Genomic DNA, 14,485 nt, shown 5'->3' with positions numbered 1-14,485 from the left:
GCCCCAGGTTGCCGCTCGCGCGCCGCGAGAGTTTGCGAGAGGGGGCGGGCCAGGGCGGCCTCCGAGAGGAAGTGACGTAAGCACAAGCGCAGTGATTACGCGGAGGTCGGGGAAACAGAAGAGCAGCCTAGCGCGCCGCGCTGGTTTCCGGAAGTGGCTGCTGCGGCGACATGCTTGCGGAGCTGGGTTTAATCGGGACCATAGGCGAAGATGATGAGGTGCCGGTGGAGCCGGAGACTGACTCCGAAGACCAGGAGGAGGAGGTATGAGCCGATCGGGGTGGGAGCGCGGCGGCGGGCAGCCGATGTCCTTGACTGCTTCCCTTCCCCGTGGTGCCTCAGGTCCCTGCCCCCAAGGGCTCAGCAGCCTCTGCCAGGCCGGCAAGTGCCCCTGGGTCTCACCCGGACCCCCAGATCTTCCTCAGTTTGCTCGCCACTAGCTTTTCCTCACCTCCGCGCCTGTGCTCGTGCTATTCTGTGTCGCCTTGGTGAACTCAGTACCCATTCACTGAATTGATATTTAATCCAGGCGCTGTGTCATGGAGATCCAGAGAGAGAGTCAGTCCTGGTTCCTAGTCAAGGAGCCATGGTTATCCATGCGTTCATTAAGTCAGTATTCATTGACTACATGTGCTACACCTAGTGTTAAGCATTCAGGACACAGCAGTGGACAAGAAGGGCAAGGAACACCGCTCTCCTGAAGCTTATGTTGTGGTGGGGAGTTAGAGACATTAAACAGCATGGCAGTTAAAAAGGGACCGGTGTCACGAAAAGGTGCTCATCCTTTAAAGCTCCAGCTCAAGTGTTTTCCCCTCTGTGGCCTCATCTGCTTACTGACACCTCTGGTTTGGGTGTCCCTCGGCCTCTACAAATTCAGCTTTTCCAAAGCTGAACTCTGGTCTCCCTCACCCTCCCAACCTGCTTTATCTCAAGCCAGAAACCTTGGAGTTATCCAGCCTCTTTCCCCTCCAGTGTTCTGCAGGCTACCTCAGAAATCTCTCTTAAGCTTCTTTCTCCCTCAGTCCACATTGCTTCCACCCTAGTCCAGGACACACTGCCATCTTGTACCTGGATACCTACAATCCTAACATACCTGGTCTCTAACTGTTTCTCTTGTCGCCCCCGCCTCCCCCCAAGTGTATTTTCCACTTAGCAGCCAGAATCTTTTTGTTTCTTGAATGGAAAACTGTCACAGAAATATCATCACTTATATGTGGAATCTAAAATACGACACAAATGAACATATCTACGGAACAAAAACAGACTCAAAAATATAGGGAACAGACTTGTGGTTGCCAAGGGGGGGTGGGGGGAGGGAAAGACTGGGAGTGTGGGGTTAGCAGATGCAACCTATTATGTATAGGATGGATAAACAACAAGGTCCTACAGTATAGCACAGGGAACTATATTCAATACCCTGTGATAAACCATAATGAGAAAGAATATGAAGAAGAATATATATGTATAACTGAGTCACTTTGCTGTACAGCAGAAATTAAACACAACATTGTAAATCAACCATACTTCAATAAAATTTTTTTAAAAAATTGTCATAGAAAAGGACTGAAGGAAATATGGCAAATGATAATGCTAAACTTCAAGTTTAGCTTGAAGTGCTATACAATTACCGATTTAAACTAGGTACTGGAGAAATGAGATATAATCATTACTAATAATAAAGTTTAGGGTCAGAGTTCTTATGAAATTGTTTAACTCAAGTAAGAAAAAAAAATCAGTATAGCACTTTTTAGCTCTCAGGGTTTTTTCTTCTGTTTATCCTCCTGAAGCCATAGTTCAGCCAGTTCTCCTTCCTTTCCCATTTCCAAATGTATGAGTTAAAAAAATTTGTTGCTGTTGTTATTTATTTCTAACTTAATTGAATTGGGGTCAGAGAACAGAGTCTGTATAATATTGATTTTTTTGAACTTATTGAAGATTTGCTTAAAAGGAATACTATGTGATCAGTTTTTGCAACTATTCCACGTGTGCTTAGAAAGAATGTACGTGCTCTAGTGCAGTGTTCTCTATATGTTCATTGGAATAAAGCTTATTAATTGTGCTGTTCACATTTTCTATGGACTTACTCATTTTTTTTGTCTGCTTGATCTGTCAGTTATTGAGATGTGTTAAAATCTCCCAGGACAATTGTAGATTATTCTACTTCTTGTCATCTGTCAGCTTTTGCCCCGTATATTTCTGTTCTCTTATTGGGTACCCTCATTTCCTTCTTCTTTTTCCAGTGTTCTTTCATCTCAGTCCCATAGTCATCCTGCCTCTTCCTCTTCCCAGGGGCCCATTGTGCTGGGCAGAAAGCAGAAAGCCTTGCAGAAGAACCGCAGTGCCGATTTCAACCCTGACTTTGTTTTCACTGAGAAGGAGGGGATGTACGATGGCAGCTGGGCCATGGCTGACGTCATGAGCCAGCTCAAGAAGAAGGTGAGACTGACACAGATAGGCAGTTCCATGCCGTAGGCTGTTAGGGTTGGCCAGTGAGCTTCAAGGTCTAATGGTTTAGGAATGCCAAATGTTACATATAAATTGCTTAAAAAATGGACATAGCTATGTTACAATCGTTTATTTTCTAGGTATTCGCTCCTTGTTTTGAGTATTAGAAAGAAACCTTAGTATTAGAAAGAAACAATCTAGCAGGCATCCTCGGTAGTGGTGTTTTTGAAGGCTTGACTCTGCCCCACAGATACTATCACTCTTTGTCACTTGCCAGGTGATCTCATGTGGCCTTTCTGTTTAGGGTCCCTGGTTCCCACACATCACGGCCAAAACTGCCGTGAATGTCTCTGTCATCTGCTTGTTTGCCAAGACCCTGTGCTTTTCTTTGAATCTGGTTAACAAGCTAGAAGGTGCTTAAAAGTTATTTTCCATTTCACATGCTTCTGAGGGAAATACTGCCTGCTCAGGGCAGTTTAATCCAGACCCTGCTGGTCCTTGTTCTGTTTCAAATAAAACAGCATTGCCTTTTCAAAGTCATCTTGAGTGGGTTTTTTTTTTCCTTTTCACGTGTACTTCATGTAGTTACCGACTTGGTCTTATAGCGCTTACATTCTAGCAGGGTAGAAAATGACTAGACAAACAATTAAGCCGTTCCTTATGGCTGTGGTAAGCGCTGTAGCGGTTCGGGGTGCTTTGAGCGTGCATCAAGGGGGCCTGCCATTACCTCACCTTTTGAAAGTTTTAGCAAGATCCAGCGTTACCTGAATTTGCTCGCCTTTCAACAGTTTGATAGGCTAAATTATGTCCGATGGGCAAGGGGAAGAGTTTTTCCAAGTAGCATTCAGATACAATGTGACATCTCTTGGTAACTGTATCATTCTCGATATTAAACACCGACAATGTGGGTGTTCTTACTGGTTCCAGGTAATTTGAAGTTTTTTCACAAAAAGACCATTTATTTAATGTTTTTTTGTTTGCTTGTTTGTTTTGTTGTGAATAATCTATGGATTGATTAACCTGTCCAAGTCCAGATGAGCTTTTTCTAAAGATGAGCTTTTGTCCAGATGAGCTTTTTCTATATTTGACATCTGAGACCCTACCTTAAGAAGCCCTTTGCTTTATCTCTTTCCCATACGTATGTTTCTTTTTCATCTCTTTATTTTTATCTGTAGAGGGCAGCCACAACATTAGATGAGAAGATTGAGAAAGTTCGAAAGAAAAGGAAAACAGAGGTGAGTAAGCAAAGCAGTTACTTCTCTTTGTAGGTGAGCCCTGAGCTTTACTCTCAGCGTGACCACACCGTTTCTCTTGGAGCCTAGGTTGCAGTACGGCTGGTGCAGGCAGGCTTTCTCTGTGTGCCTGTGGTTCATAGTCACTAAGAATCCACATAGTTTTCTCCCAGGCCTGGGAGCATAATATTTTTCCCTTCCTTCCCTTCGCTTTCCCTTCACAGGTTCTGGATTTCCTGAAGTTTGTAGTCGCCTTGCTTTATTACAGTTTCTTTCTCTAGGGTAAAGAAGCCAAGTCTGGGAAGTTGGAGAAGGAGAAAGAAGCAAAGGAGGGCTCTGAACCGGAGGAGCAGGAAGACTTTGAAGGGAAAGACGAGGAAGCCACAGAAGATGAAGAATCAGAGACTGACTACTCGTCAGCTGATGAGAACATCCTCACCAAAGCAGGTAGGCAATACTGTCAGAAATGGGGACAGGAAATTGGAGTGTTTGCTTTTACTTTGTAGGTTATCCTATGCTCTTCTACACAGTTAAATTTAAGATCTCTGGGTCGACCGCCTTTCTTTTTTTTTTTTTTAATTTTTTTCTTTTTTTAAATGAATTTATTTATTTATTAGCTGCGTTGGGTCTTCATTGCTGTGCACGGGCTTTCTCTAGTTGCGGTGAGCGGGGGCTACTCTTCATTGTGGTGTGCGGACTTCTCATTGCAGTGGCTTCTCTTGTGGAGCACAGGCCCTAGAGTGCGTGGGCTTCAGTAGTTGTGGTGCGCAGGCTCAGTAGTTGTGGCACACAGGCTTAGCTGTTCAGTGGCACATGGGATCTTCCCGGACCAGGGTTCGAACCTGTGTCCCCTGCATTGGCAGGCAGATTCTTTAACCACTGTGCCACCAGGGAAGTCCCGACTTCTTTTCTTTTAGCTTCTCTCTCTTTTTTTTTTTTTTTTTTTGCGGTACGCGGGCCTCTCACTGTTGTGGCCTCTCCTGTTGCGGAGCACAGGCTCTGGACACGCAGGCTGAGCGGCCATGGCTCATGGGCCCAGCCGCTCCGTGGCACGGGGTATCTTCCCGGACCAGGGCACGAACCCGTGTCCCCTGCATCGGCAGGCGGACTCTCAACCACTGCGCCACCAGGGAAGCCCTAGCTTCTCTTTTTCCTTGGGATTTTGGTAGGGTTGTTGTACTTTGCAGTCAGAGTTCACTCTTTTTCTTTTTCCTTTTCTTTTTTTTTGGTCATGCCGCGAGGCTTGCGGGATCTTAGTTCCCCGAGCAAGGATCAAACCCAGGTACCAGCAGTGAAAGCTCCAAGTCCTAGCCACTGGACTGCCAGAGAATTCCCACGTTCACTCTTTTCCTCATCTCCAGCCCCACACAGCTGTTGACACTTCTATGACTCAAACTTATTTGGGGTGATAGGTCCCCCACCTCAGATGAGTCCAGCCACGTAGTAGGTGTTCCATTAATATCTCTTGCAGAAATGAGTGCTAAAGCATCCTTATATAGCACAGTGGTTGGGAGCCTTGTCTCTGGAAGCTGCCAAGTTTGCTTCCTGTCTGACCTCAGGTGAGTGACTTACCTGCACGGCTGCACAGCCTCCTCTTCTGTGAGGCGACGCTGGTGACAGGAGCTCCCTCAGGTTGTTGCATGGATTCAGTGAGGTGTCCATCTACGTAATGCACTTAGGACAGTGTCTAGCAGACTGAGTGCTCAGGAAGTATGAGCCCTGATTATCAGCTCTCTTTTTCTCCATAGATACACTCAAAGTAAAGGAGCAGAAGAAGAAGAAGAAAGGACAGGTGAGCGTGGGCTTGGACAACAGTGTGCAGCTTGTTTTTACAACCTGAAAGAATTTTAAGGTCATTTAGTTCCCTTTTTGCTGAATTCTCATTCTGTCTTTTGATTTTCTGATGTAGGAAGCAGGAGGATTTTTTGAAGATGCATCTCAGTATGATGAAAACCTCTCATTCCAGGACATGAACCTTTCCCGCCCTCTTCTGAAGGTAGTGGCTTCTTTTGTCAACCATGGGATTCTTGCAGTCGCCCCGTAACCGGGCTGTCTGCCCTAAACTGGGCTCGTGGCCTCCCTGAACTCTGTTGTCCACACAAAGAACCCTCTTACACAGAGGTTTTCGTCTTGGCCTGCACGGCCCTGCCCCTTCGGGGCCCCTCTGATGATGTCTCTCAGCAGCCATTCTGCTCTGGTCGCACTGGCCTCACTGGCCCTCACACAGGCCAGGCATCTTCTTCCTCAGGGCCTTCGTGCTTGCTGTTCCCACCACCTGGAAGATCGTTCCAGAAATCTGGTTGGGGTGCTCTTCGCCTCTTTCAGGATTCTACTCAGTATCCCCTGCTCAGTGAGACCTTCCCTGACAGCCCTTCTGTAAATTGCACTCATCCCCTCCCCCTGCCCTTGCCAGCCCCCTTGACTGCTGTAGCTCTCTCCATAGCATTTATCTTCATATGACACTTGTTTGTTTTCGGCCTGTTTTTTCTACCAGATTCTAAGGGCAGTGTTGTTCCTTTTGTTTATTACTATATCCTCGGGGCCTAGATAAGTGACATACAGTAGGTGGATTGAATGACTGGGAGGGATTGAAACCTGTTTGGAAACCTGCCTTGTTTGTTTTGTGCTGAGACTCCCCCTCCTCTCCTCTCTGACCCTATCTTTTCTTTTTCTTCAGGCCATCACAGCCATGGGCTTCAAGGAGCCCACACCGATCCAGAAGGCATGCATACCTGTGGGTCTGTTGGGGAAGGACATCTGTGCCTGTGCAGCCACTGGGACAGGTAAAAAGGACAGGGACTTGGGGGTGGGGGAGGGAGAGGAGGAGGAAGAAGGAGGATGTGCAACATAGAATAGACTCTGGGTTGACTTACCAAAAGCCCACTTTGCTAAATATGCAAATATAAATTTTAATGCAATAACATTGTATATTCTGTGTAGTAACTTCCCTTTTAAAAAAATATTAATATATATTTTTCTATTTTTTTTTTAAATACTCTTTACTTTTTTTAAATAGGGTAGTCACAGGTTACAGGTTTCAGGTGATCTGGTGAAGGTCATTTTTGTTTAATCCTATCAGGGTGTCTCAGTAACCATGACCTCCTGTCACTCCCATGATAAGCCCCTGTCATAGGAGTAAAGATTTTATAAAAGGGATGTTTATCACAACATTGTGTGTTAGTGCAGTTAATTATATAGTCATGTAATAAAATAGAATAGAAATAGTCATGTAATAAAATACGATGCAACCATTTAAAAAAAGTAGAGTACTTAAAGAAATAGGAAAATGTATGTTTTTTTTTTAAAGGGAAGTTACTAAATAATATATAGGGTTATTGAATTAAAATTAACATTTCTGTCCATTAAAAAAAAGATTGGTAATATAGATACTGTTTTGGTAATGCTTACCTCTGGTTGGCTGAACTGCGGGTGATTTTTATTGCTTTTTTTTTTTATTTTGTATTTCCCAGATTTTTTACATTGACCATGTGATTGATTGATTGATTGATTTTTTTGTTTGTTTGTTTGTTCTGCGGTGTGTGGGCCTCTCACTGTTGCGGAGCACAGGCTCCGGATGCGCAGGCTCAGCGACCATGGCTTATGGGCCCAGCCGCTCCGCGGCATGTGGGATCTTCCCAGACCAGGGCACGAACCCGTGTCCCCTGCATTGGCAGGCGGAACCCCAACCACTGCACCACCAGGGAAGCCCAATTGATTGATTTTTAAAATTTATTTTATTTATTTATTTTTGGCTGTGTTGGTTCTTCATTGCTGCATGCGGGCTTTCTCTAGTTGCGGTGAGCGGGGACTACTCTTTGTTGCAGCGCACAGGCTTCTCACTGCGGTGGCTTCTCTTGTTGCAGAGCACGGGCTCTAGCCATGAGAGCTTCAGTAGTTGTGGCACGCAGGCTCAGTAGTTGTGGCTCGCGGGCTCTAGAGCGCAGGCTCAGTAGTTGTGGTACACGGGCTTAGTTGCTCCGCGGCATGTGGGATCTTCCCGGACCAGGGCTCGAACCTGTGTCCCCAGCATTGGCAGGTGGATTCTTAACCACTGTGCCACCAGGGAAGCCCTGACCATGTGATTTAAAACCAGAAAAAAAGTTTTATGAAAAATAAGTTGCTTCATTTCCCTCTGAGTAGATATGTAGGTTTTCTGTGTGCAGGTGAAAACCTGGACCTGAGAAGGACAGAAGCTTTTCTCATTTTGCTTTCCTGCTGCCCTTCCCTCCAGGTAAAACTGCAGCTTTTGCCCTTCCCGTCTTGGAGCGTCTGATCTACAAACCCCGCCAGGCTCCGGTGACCCGTGTGCTGGTGCTGGTTCCCACCCGGGAACTGGGCATCCAGGTGCACTCCGTCACCAAGCAGCTGGCCCAGTTCTGCAGCATCACCACCTGCCTGGCTGTGGGTGAGTGTCTGGCTGAGGGCTGGCTGCCTCTGACAGAGTGTGGCACGGTGGAGGGGGGATGTGCACCACTGTCTGAGGGTGATGGGTGCAGGAAAGCCTTCATGTGATTGAAACCAGTTAAAAACCAGATGACGTTTTCACAGTAGATAGTGAGGGCGATGGGGAGGGCTTTGACTGAGGCTTCACCAGCCTTGCAAAACGAAACTTCAAAATGATGAAACAAATTTTTTCTTGATACTGAACAAATTTAGGATATAATTTTGTCTTGCATGAATAATGAATCAGATATTTATTGGGGCAGAATCTTTCTGATGATGTTATATGATAGTGTTATCTAACCTTCATTTTACCCTCCTTATGCAGTAGGAAATTGTAGGTGATTTAGAAAGATTATCAGTTTCTCAGCTGCATCTCTCAGTTGGTGGACGGTTGAATTGTTGTATTCTGAAGTGGCTTTGTGTCATCATCGTTTTAGATTTTTGCACTTGGCACAATTGTAATTAAATAATCTGTCTCTCCCACCATATCGTAAAATCTGCGCAAGTGGGGCCTCTGTCAGTCTTGTGCTCTGCCGCTTGCTCGGCATCTGCCGCGGGAGCTGGCAGGTAGCAGGGCTCAAGGCCGTACTGGTGGGTGACTCAGCTGGCTGCCTGGTGGGCTTTGCTTTTTGCAGGCGGCCTGGACGTGAAATCTCAGGAAGCAGCCCTCCGGGCAGCGCCTGACATCCTCATCGCCACCCCGGGCCGGCTCATCGATCACCTCCACAACTGCCCTTCCTTCCACCTGAGCAGCATCGAAGTGCTCATCCTGGATGAGGCTGACAGGTACACCTGAAATGGTGGGGTCCCCAGGGCCACACCCCGGGGCGGGAACCTGCACTCTGCCTGGTCCTACCTGGCTCTGACCAGTTCAGCTGTTCACGTTTGAGCCTTTGTCCATCTTAGCCCGGATTATCCTGCTCTTTTTCTGTAATGTGATGGTTAAGAGGGAAGGCAAGTTAAATTCTGGCTCCACCACTTCCTGAGATTGGGAAACGTTATTTAGAGTCTTAAAGCAAATCTTTTCTTGTTTGTAAGTGGGGGATAAGTACCCACCTCATGCTGTTGAAGAGTCAAGGAGTAACTCCGGTATAGTGCCAGTGCATAGGGAGGATTCAACCGACAGCCTCGATTACTCTGCAGGCTCCCCCTCCTTCCCCGCTCCCTCCTCTTCCCTCCCTCCCTCTCTTCCTTCCTTTCTCTCATTCGTGTCTCATCTGCTCACCTCTTTCCTTCGTGACTCAACAGAATGAACTCTTAATGAACTGGACTGCTGTGGAGGTGGCAGGGTAAGGAGGCTGTTCAAGTTTACTCTCAAACTGAAGCATCTCCAAACTAACCAGGTCCTTAACCAAGTTTCTCATCCTCTGTGCCCCTCTCCCGCTTCCCATCCCACTGAAGGGCAACTCCAGCCTTCTAGTTGTTCAGGCCATATTCTCAGTGCCATTTTTGTCTCCTCATTTTCTCATCCCCCCAGGATATCCATTGGTAAATCCCATCCACACACTCCCACTTTGGGGCTTCTCTTCTGCATCGTTGTTCCCTCAGCTTGGAATGACCTCCTGTACCTCCTCAGGTTTCTGCTCCAGCTGTCACTTTGCTGGCCACTCTATAACAGTTCCTGGGACTTCCCTGGTGGTCCAGTGGTTAAGAATCCGCTTGCGGGCTTCCCTGGTGGCGCAGTGGTTGAGAGTCCACCTGCCGATGCAGGGGACACGGGTTCGTGCCCCAGTCTAGGAAGATCCCACATGCCGCGGAGCGGCTGGGCCCGTGAGCCATGGCCGCTGAGCCTGTGCGTCCGGAGCCTGTGCTCCGCAATGGGAGAGGCCACAACAGTGAGAGGCCCACGTACAGCAAAAAAAAAAAAAAAAAATAGAATCTGCTTGCCAATGCAAGGGACATGGGTTCGACCCCTGAAGATCCCACGTGCCGCAGAGCAACTAAGCCCATGCGCCACAACTGCTGAGCCTGCACGCCACAACTACTGAAGCCCGTGCACCTAGAGTCTGTGCTCCGCAACAAGAGAAGCCACCACGATGAGAAGCTGACGCACCACAATGAAGAGTAGCTACCGTTCACCGCAACTAGAGAGAAAAGCCTGTGTACAGCAACGAAGACCCGATGCAGCCCCCCAAAATAAATAAATAAATAAATGAAATATTTTTTAAAAAACAACAAAAAAATAGTTCCTCCCTTCCCCCCACACCCCCGCCTCGTCCTTCCCTTCCTGCCTTATGTTCTCTGAGGTGCTACACCTCCTTGACCTCCCGCATTGTTACCTGAATGCTCGTGTGGTGGCTGTGTCCCTCTTCTCCCCAGAACTTCATGTTCGAGAAGGGCCGACTTTGTGTTTGTGTTGCCTGCTGCCACATCCCAGTGCCAGGGCCGTGTCTAGAATCTAGCAGGTGCACAATAGGTGTTGAATAACTGGTAGACTGCCTCCCACGAGCATTCTTGAGGCCTGAAGGAGGTAAAGGAGATCGTTCTAAGCCAAGGGAACATGATCTGATTTAGGTTTTAAATATCAAAAATATCAGTGTCTCAAAAGACCAAGAAAGGCTGTGGAAGTTTCAGACTGAGACCAAAGAGACACGACAACTAAAGGTGATACCTGTCCCTCAACTGCAGCCTGAACTGGACAAGAAATACTGTAAAGGATTGGATGGGTTGAAAAAATTGGAGTCACAGTAATCTCACAGATGACTATTATCTGCAAAGAGAAAGAGGTTCCTTTCCTAGTGGAGAGTGGTAGACACCACTTCAACCAAGTGACCAAACTGCGATGCTGGAACAAACTGTCTATCTCCGGATGGAGTGAGAGTGAGGTGCACAGCTGCCCCCCACCCCGCTCCCAGCAATGATTGTTAAATCCAGTCACTGGGGAATAATTAGACATATTCAGAGTGTGAAAAAGGATGAGAGGACTTTGTAGACTAAGGGAGACTAAAGAGATGTGACAACCAAGTACAACGTAGGAACTGTCATTCCTGGACTAAAAAAATAAAAAGACAGCTCTAGAATGACGTTTGGGGGACAGTTAGGGAAAACTGAATATACATTGTACTTTACTTTAGATATCATTCAGACACTTGAATTTCTCAGGTGTGGTAACGACATTGTGTTTATGTAGGAGAAAGTCACCGTTCTTAGGGAATGTGTGCTGAAATATTTAGGGGTCCGGTGTCATGATATCTGCAACTTAATAGCATATGATTCAGCAAAAGAAAAAAAAGAAAGACTAAGCAAATATAAAATGATAATGATAATTCTTGGTGAATCTTGGAAAAAGGGTAAAACAATGCTAATAAAATAAGTAAATAAATGAGCCTGAAACATAACCAATGACAGTATCGAAACATCATCTGTGCAGTGTTTTCTGTCCTTCATCGATACAGATGCAAGCCCAGTCCATTTCTCTTGATTCCTCCCCTCCCCTGCTTGCCAGGATGCTGGACGAGTACTTCGAGGAGCAGATGAAGGAGATCATCCGAATGTGTTCCCACCACCGCCAGACCATGCTCTTCTCAGCCACGATGACGGATGAGGTGGGCTGTAGGGAACAGAGGGACGGCGCAGAGGACCCCAGGCTGAGCTGGAGCCCCGGCTTGCCTCCCTCCCTGCCTCCTGACAGGCTGGTCAGCGCCCCTGCCTTTGTGCCTGGCAGGTGAAAGATCTGGCTTCTGTCTCCTTGAAGAATCCCGTCCGGATATTTGTGAACAGCAACACGGATGTGGCCCCCTTCTTGCGGCAGGAGTTCATCCGGATCCGGCCAAACCGGGAAGGGGACCGGGAAGCCATCGTGGCAGGTGAAAGCCCAGGGTGGGACTGAGCAGGGAGGGCTGCTCAGCTCCCCTGAGCTTCACACCGAAGTGTTGGTTTTTCCCCGGCGACTCCTCCATCCGGTCTCCCGTGCCCCAGCGTGTGGTACTGCTGTTCCTCTGCTCCACGAGTTCTTCCTCCCTTTCTTTCGTCGCTTCACCTCCCTTCCACCGTCCAGTCCTCTTTATGTCCTGCTGAACTCCTAGCCACTTCCCTCCAGCTGCCCCTCTGGCCCTTCGTCCAGGCCACTACTGTGTCACCTGGATTGTTGCAGTGGCCTCTGACCTGGCCGTCTGCTTCCACCCTGTCCTGTGGAAGGTGCCTTCTCCACACTGCAGACCATTTAAAAGGATCATGTACAAACAAGCATTCGCTCCTGTTCCTTCGCTCTTTAAACCCTCTGGTGTCTTCCATTGCTCTTAGACTGAAATCCGTGCTCCCTAGCGAGTCCTGTAAGACCCCTGGACCTGCCCCGGCCTGCCCGGAGCCCCCGGCCTTGGTGCCTTAGCTCATGGCCCTCCAGCCACACCCGCCTGCTTTCGCTTTCTCAAACCCCCCAAGCTTTTGCTCCTTCCTCTGCCTGGAATCTTCCCCCAAATCTTCTCGTGGATGAGACTGCCTTGTCATTCAGCCTAATGTCACCTCCTCAGAGAGGCCAGCCCTGAAGCTGCCGCATCTTCTCTTCATTCTCTCACGGCATTTACCGCCCTTGAGAATTGGGACTCGGCCTCTCCGTCTCTGCCCTGGAGTGGGAGCTCCCCAAGGCAGGGGCCTCACCTGCCACCCCCGAACCAGGCACAGCAGCCGCTTTGCAGGCGAGGAGGGAGGACGTGCTGGAGGCAGCCACCCGCTCACTCTTCTCTCCCTGGCAGCTCTGTTGATGAGAACCTTCACCGACCACGTGATGCTGTTCACCCAGACCAAGAAGCAGGCCCACCGCATGCACATCCTCCTGGGGCTGATGGGGCTGCAGGTGGGCGAGCTCCACGGCAACCTGTCACAGACGCAGCGGTTGGAGGCCCTCCGGTAAAGTTTCGGGGGCTGAGGCTCCCACCCATCCTTCAGAGGGGGCTCTGTTCATTCCAGAGACGGAAAGTACCCTCCAGAGGTCATGTGTGAGTGGTACCAGGGGATACAGTACAGTTCCCCACTTCACAAATTCTAGCCTAACCATTCTAAGGTCAGGTCTTAGAGACATTCAGAACTCTGACTTTGTACAAAATGATACTCTTGCCCCAGGATTTGAGCGTGGGAGCTGCTGAGCGGGGTCACAGCAGGAAATTGACTTGGCATGATGCAGCACACATTCTGATCTCTGCAGCCTTTCCAGAGCAGGGGACATACCCAGGTCTGCTAGAATGAGATCCTGAAGCAAATCCATTCGTATTTCTTGAGCACTTATCTTGCCAGGCCCTGTGCTTTTCCACGTGGTTTCTTGTTTAACTCTCGCAGAATCGAGTCAGCTTGGTAGGCAAGGAGGAACCCTTTAGGACTCTCCACTGGTCCTTATTCACACAGGCAGCTGAGAGTTGTTTCTTAAAGGCTGTTTTCAATGCTGAGGCACTTGCCTCTGCTCCGTGTTATAGTCTAGCTCTGTGGTTCCCAAGCTTCTCTATTTATAGGAATTGCTGTTTAAAGTGGTATACACAAAACTACATTTGCTCTATGTCGTGGGATGTTTGGGGAGCATGTGAGTGTCGTTAGGCTGACACTTAGGATCTGTCTCCACTGTGATGGTCTGTACTCTGCTGCTTGACTCCAGAAGGGTTTGTGTTCTCTTCGCGGGCTCAGGCTTCTGCAGAGTATTGACTGGGGTCAGGTATTCAGAGGAACATGTTTGTGGCTGTTTCCAGGCGCTTTAAGGATGAACAGATTGACATCCTCGTGGCCACAGATGTAGCAGCCCGTGGACTTGACATCGATGGGGTCAAAACGGTGAGCGGGCCCCATCTTCCTTGAGTTTTTGCTGGGAGTCCTTTTGCCTCCTCACGTCCCCCTCTCCCCGCCGACTCCCAGGTCTGACTGATGCTTAACTTTGGCCTTCCAGGTCATCAACTTCACGATGCCCAACACCATCAAGCATTATGTCCACCGGGTGGGGCGAACAGCTCGTGCCGGCCGGGCCGGGCGCTCAGTCTCTCTGGTGGGAGAGGAGGAGCGGAAGATGCTGAAGGAGATCGTGAAGGCTGCCAAGGCCCCCGTGAAGGCCCGGACGCCGCCCCAGGGTGAGCAGGCGTCAGTGCCACGGCTCAGGGCAGTTCGGGTGGGTGGGGGAGCATCCTAGCTCAGACCCCGAAGGACGGGGCAGCGGGCAGAGGGTAATGGGTGAGAGCAGGCGCTTTGCAGTTAGGAGCCAGATTTGAATCCCAGCTCTGCCACTTCCTTGCTGAGGGGCCCCGTGCAGGTCTCCCCTTGCCTCTCTGGGCTTCATTCTCTCTGTGTGTGAAAGGGACTGAGGAGAGACTTGTGCCCCAAGTGCTTAGTCATAGGTATTCGCCAGCCTTTGGGAAGAGAAGGCCTCTTTTTTTTTTTTTTTTTTTTTTTTTT

General features: G+C 48.6%; 1 protein-coding gene across 1 annotated transcript in view; it reads left to right on the top strand.

The window, feature by feature from the left end:
* Positions 1-72: 72 nt before the first annotated feature.
* DDX27 (DEAD-box helicase 27) overlaps positions 73-14,485 on the top strand; it is a 20,263-nt gene continuing 5,850 nt past the window's right edge. The window contains exons 1-14 of the mRNA XM_027087050.1: positions 73-263; positions 2,289-2,435; positions 3,620-3,679; positions 3,958-4,123; positions 5,425-5,468; positions 5,586-5,672; positions 6,354-6,459; positions 7,908-8,081; positions 8,755-8,905; positions 11,565-11,664; positions 11,784-11,925; positions 12,811-12,964; positions 13,792-13,873; positions 13,986-14,163. Of these exons, the coding sequence (XP_026942851.1) occupies positions 171-263; positions 2,289-2,435; positions 3,620-3,679; positions 3,958-4,123; positions 5,425-5,468; positions 5,586-5,672; positions 6,354-6,459; positions 7,908-8,081; positions 8,755-8,905; positions 11,565-11,664; positions 11,784-11,925; positions 12,811-12,964; positions 13,792-13,873; positions 13,986-14,163 (1,684 nt within the window). The 5' untranslated portion in view covers positions 73-170. The remainder of the gene's footprint in view (positions 264-2,288; positions 2,436-3,619; positions 3,680-3,957; positions 4,124-5,424; positions 5,469-5,585; positions 5,673-6,353; positions 6,460-7,907; positions 8,082-8,754; positions 8,906-11,564; positions 11,665-11,783; positions 11,926-12,810; positions 12,965-13,791; positions 13,874-13,985; positions 14,164-14,485) is intronic.

The sequence above is a fragment of the Aethalodelphis obliquidens genome, unplaced genomic scaffold, assembly GCF_003676395.1.
Source record: "Aethalodelphis obliquidens isolate GAN/ISIS:26980383/991018 unplaced genomic scaffold, ASM367639v1 scaffold57, whole genome shotgun sequence".
Lineage (NCBI taxonomy): Eukaryota > Metazoa > Chordata > Mammalia > Artiodactyla > Delphinidae > Aethalodelphis > Aethalodelphis obliquidens.
This window is presented reverse-complemented; position numbering and strand designations above follow the sequence as displayed.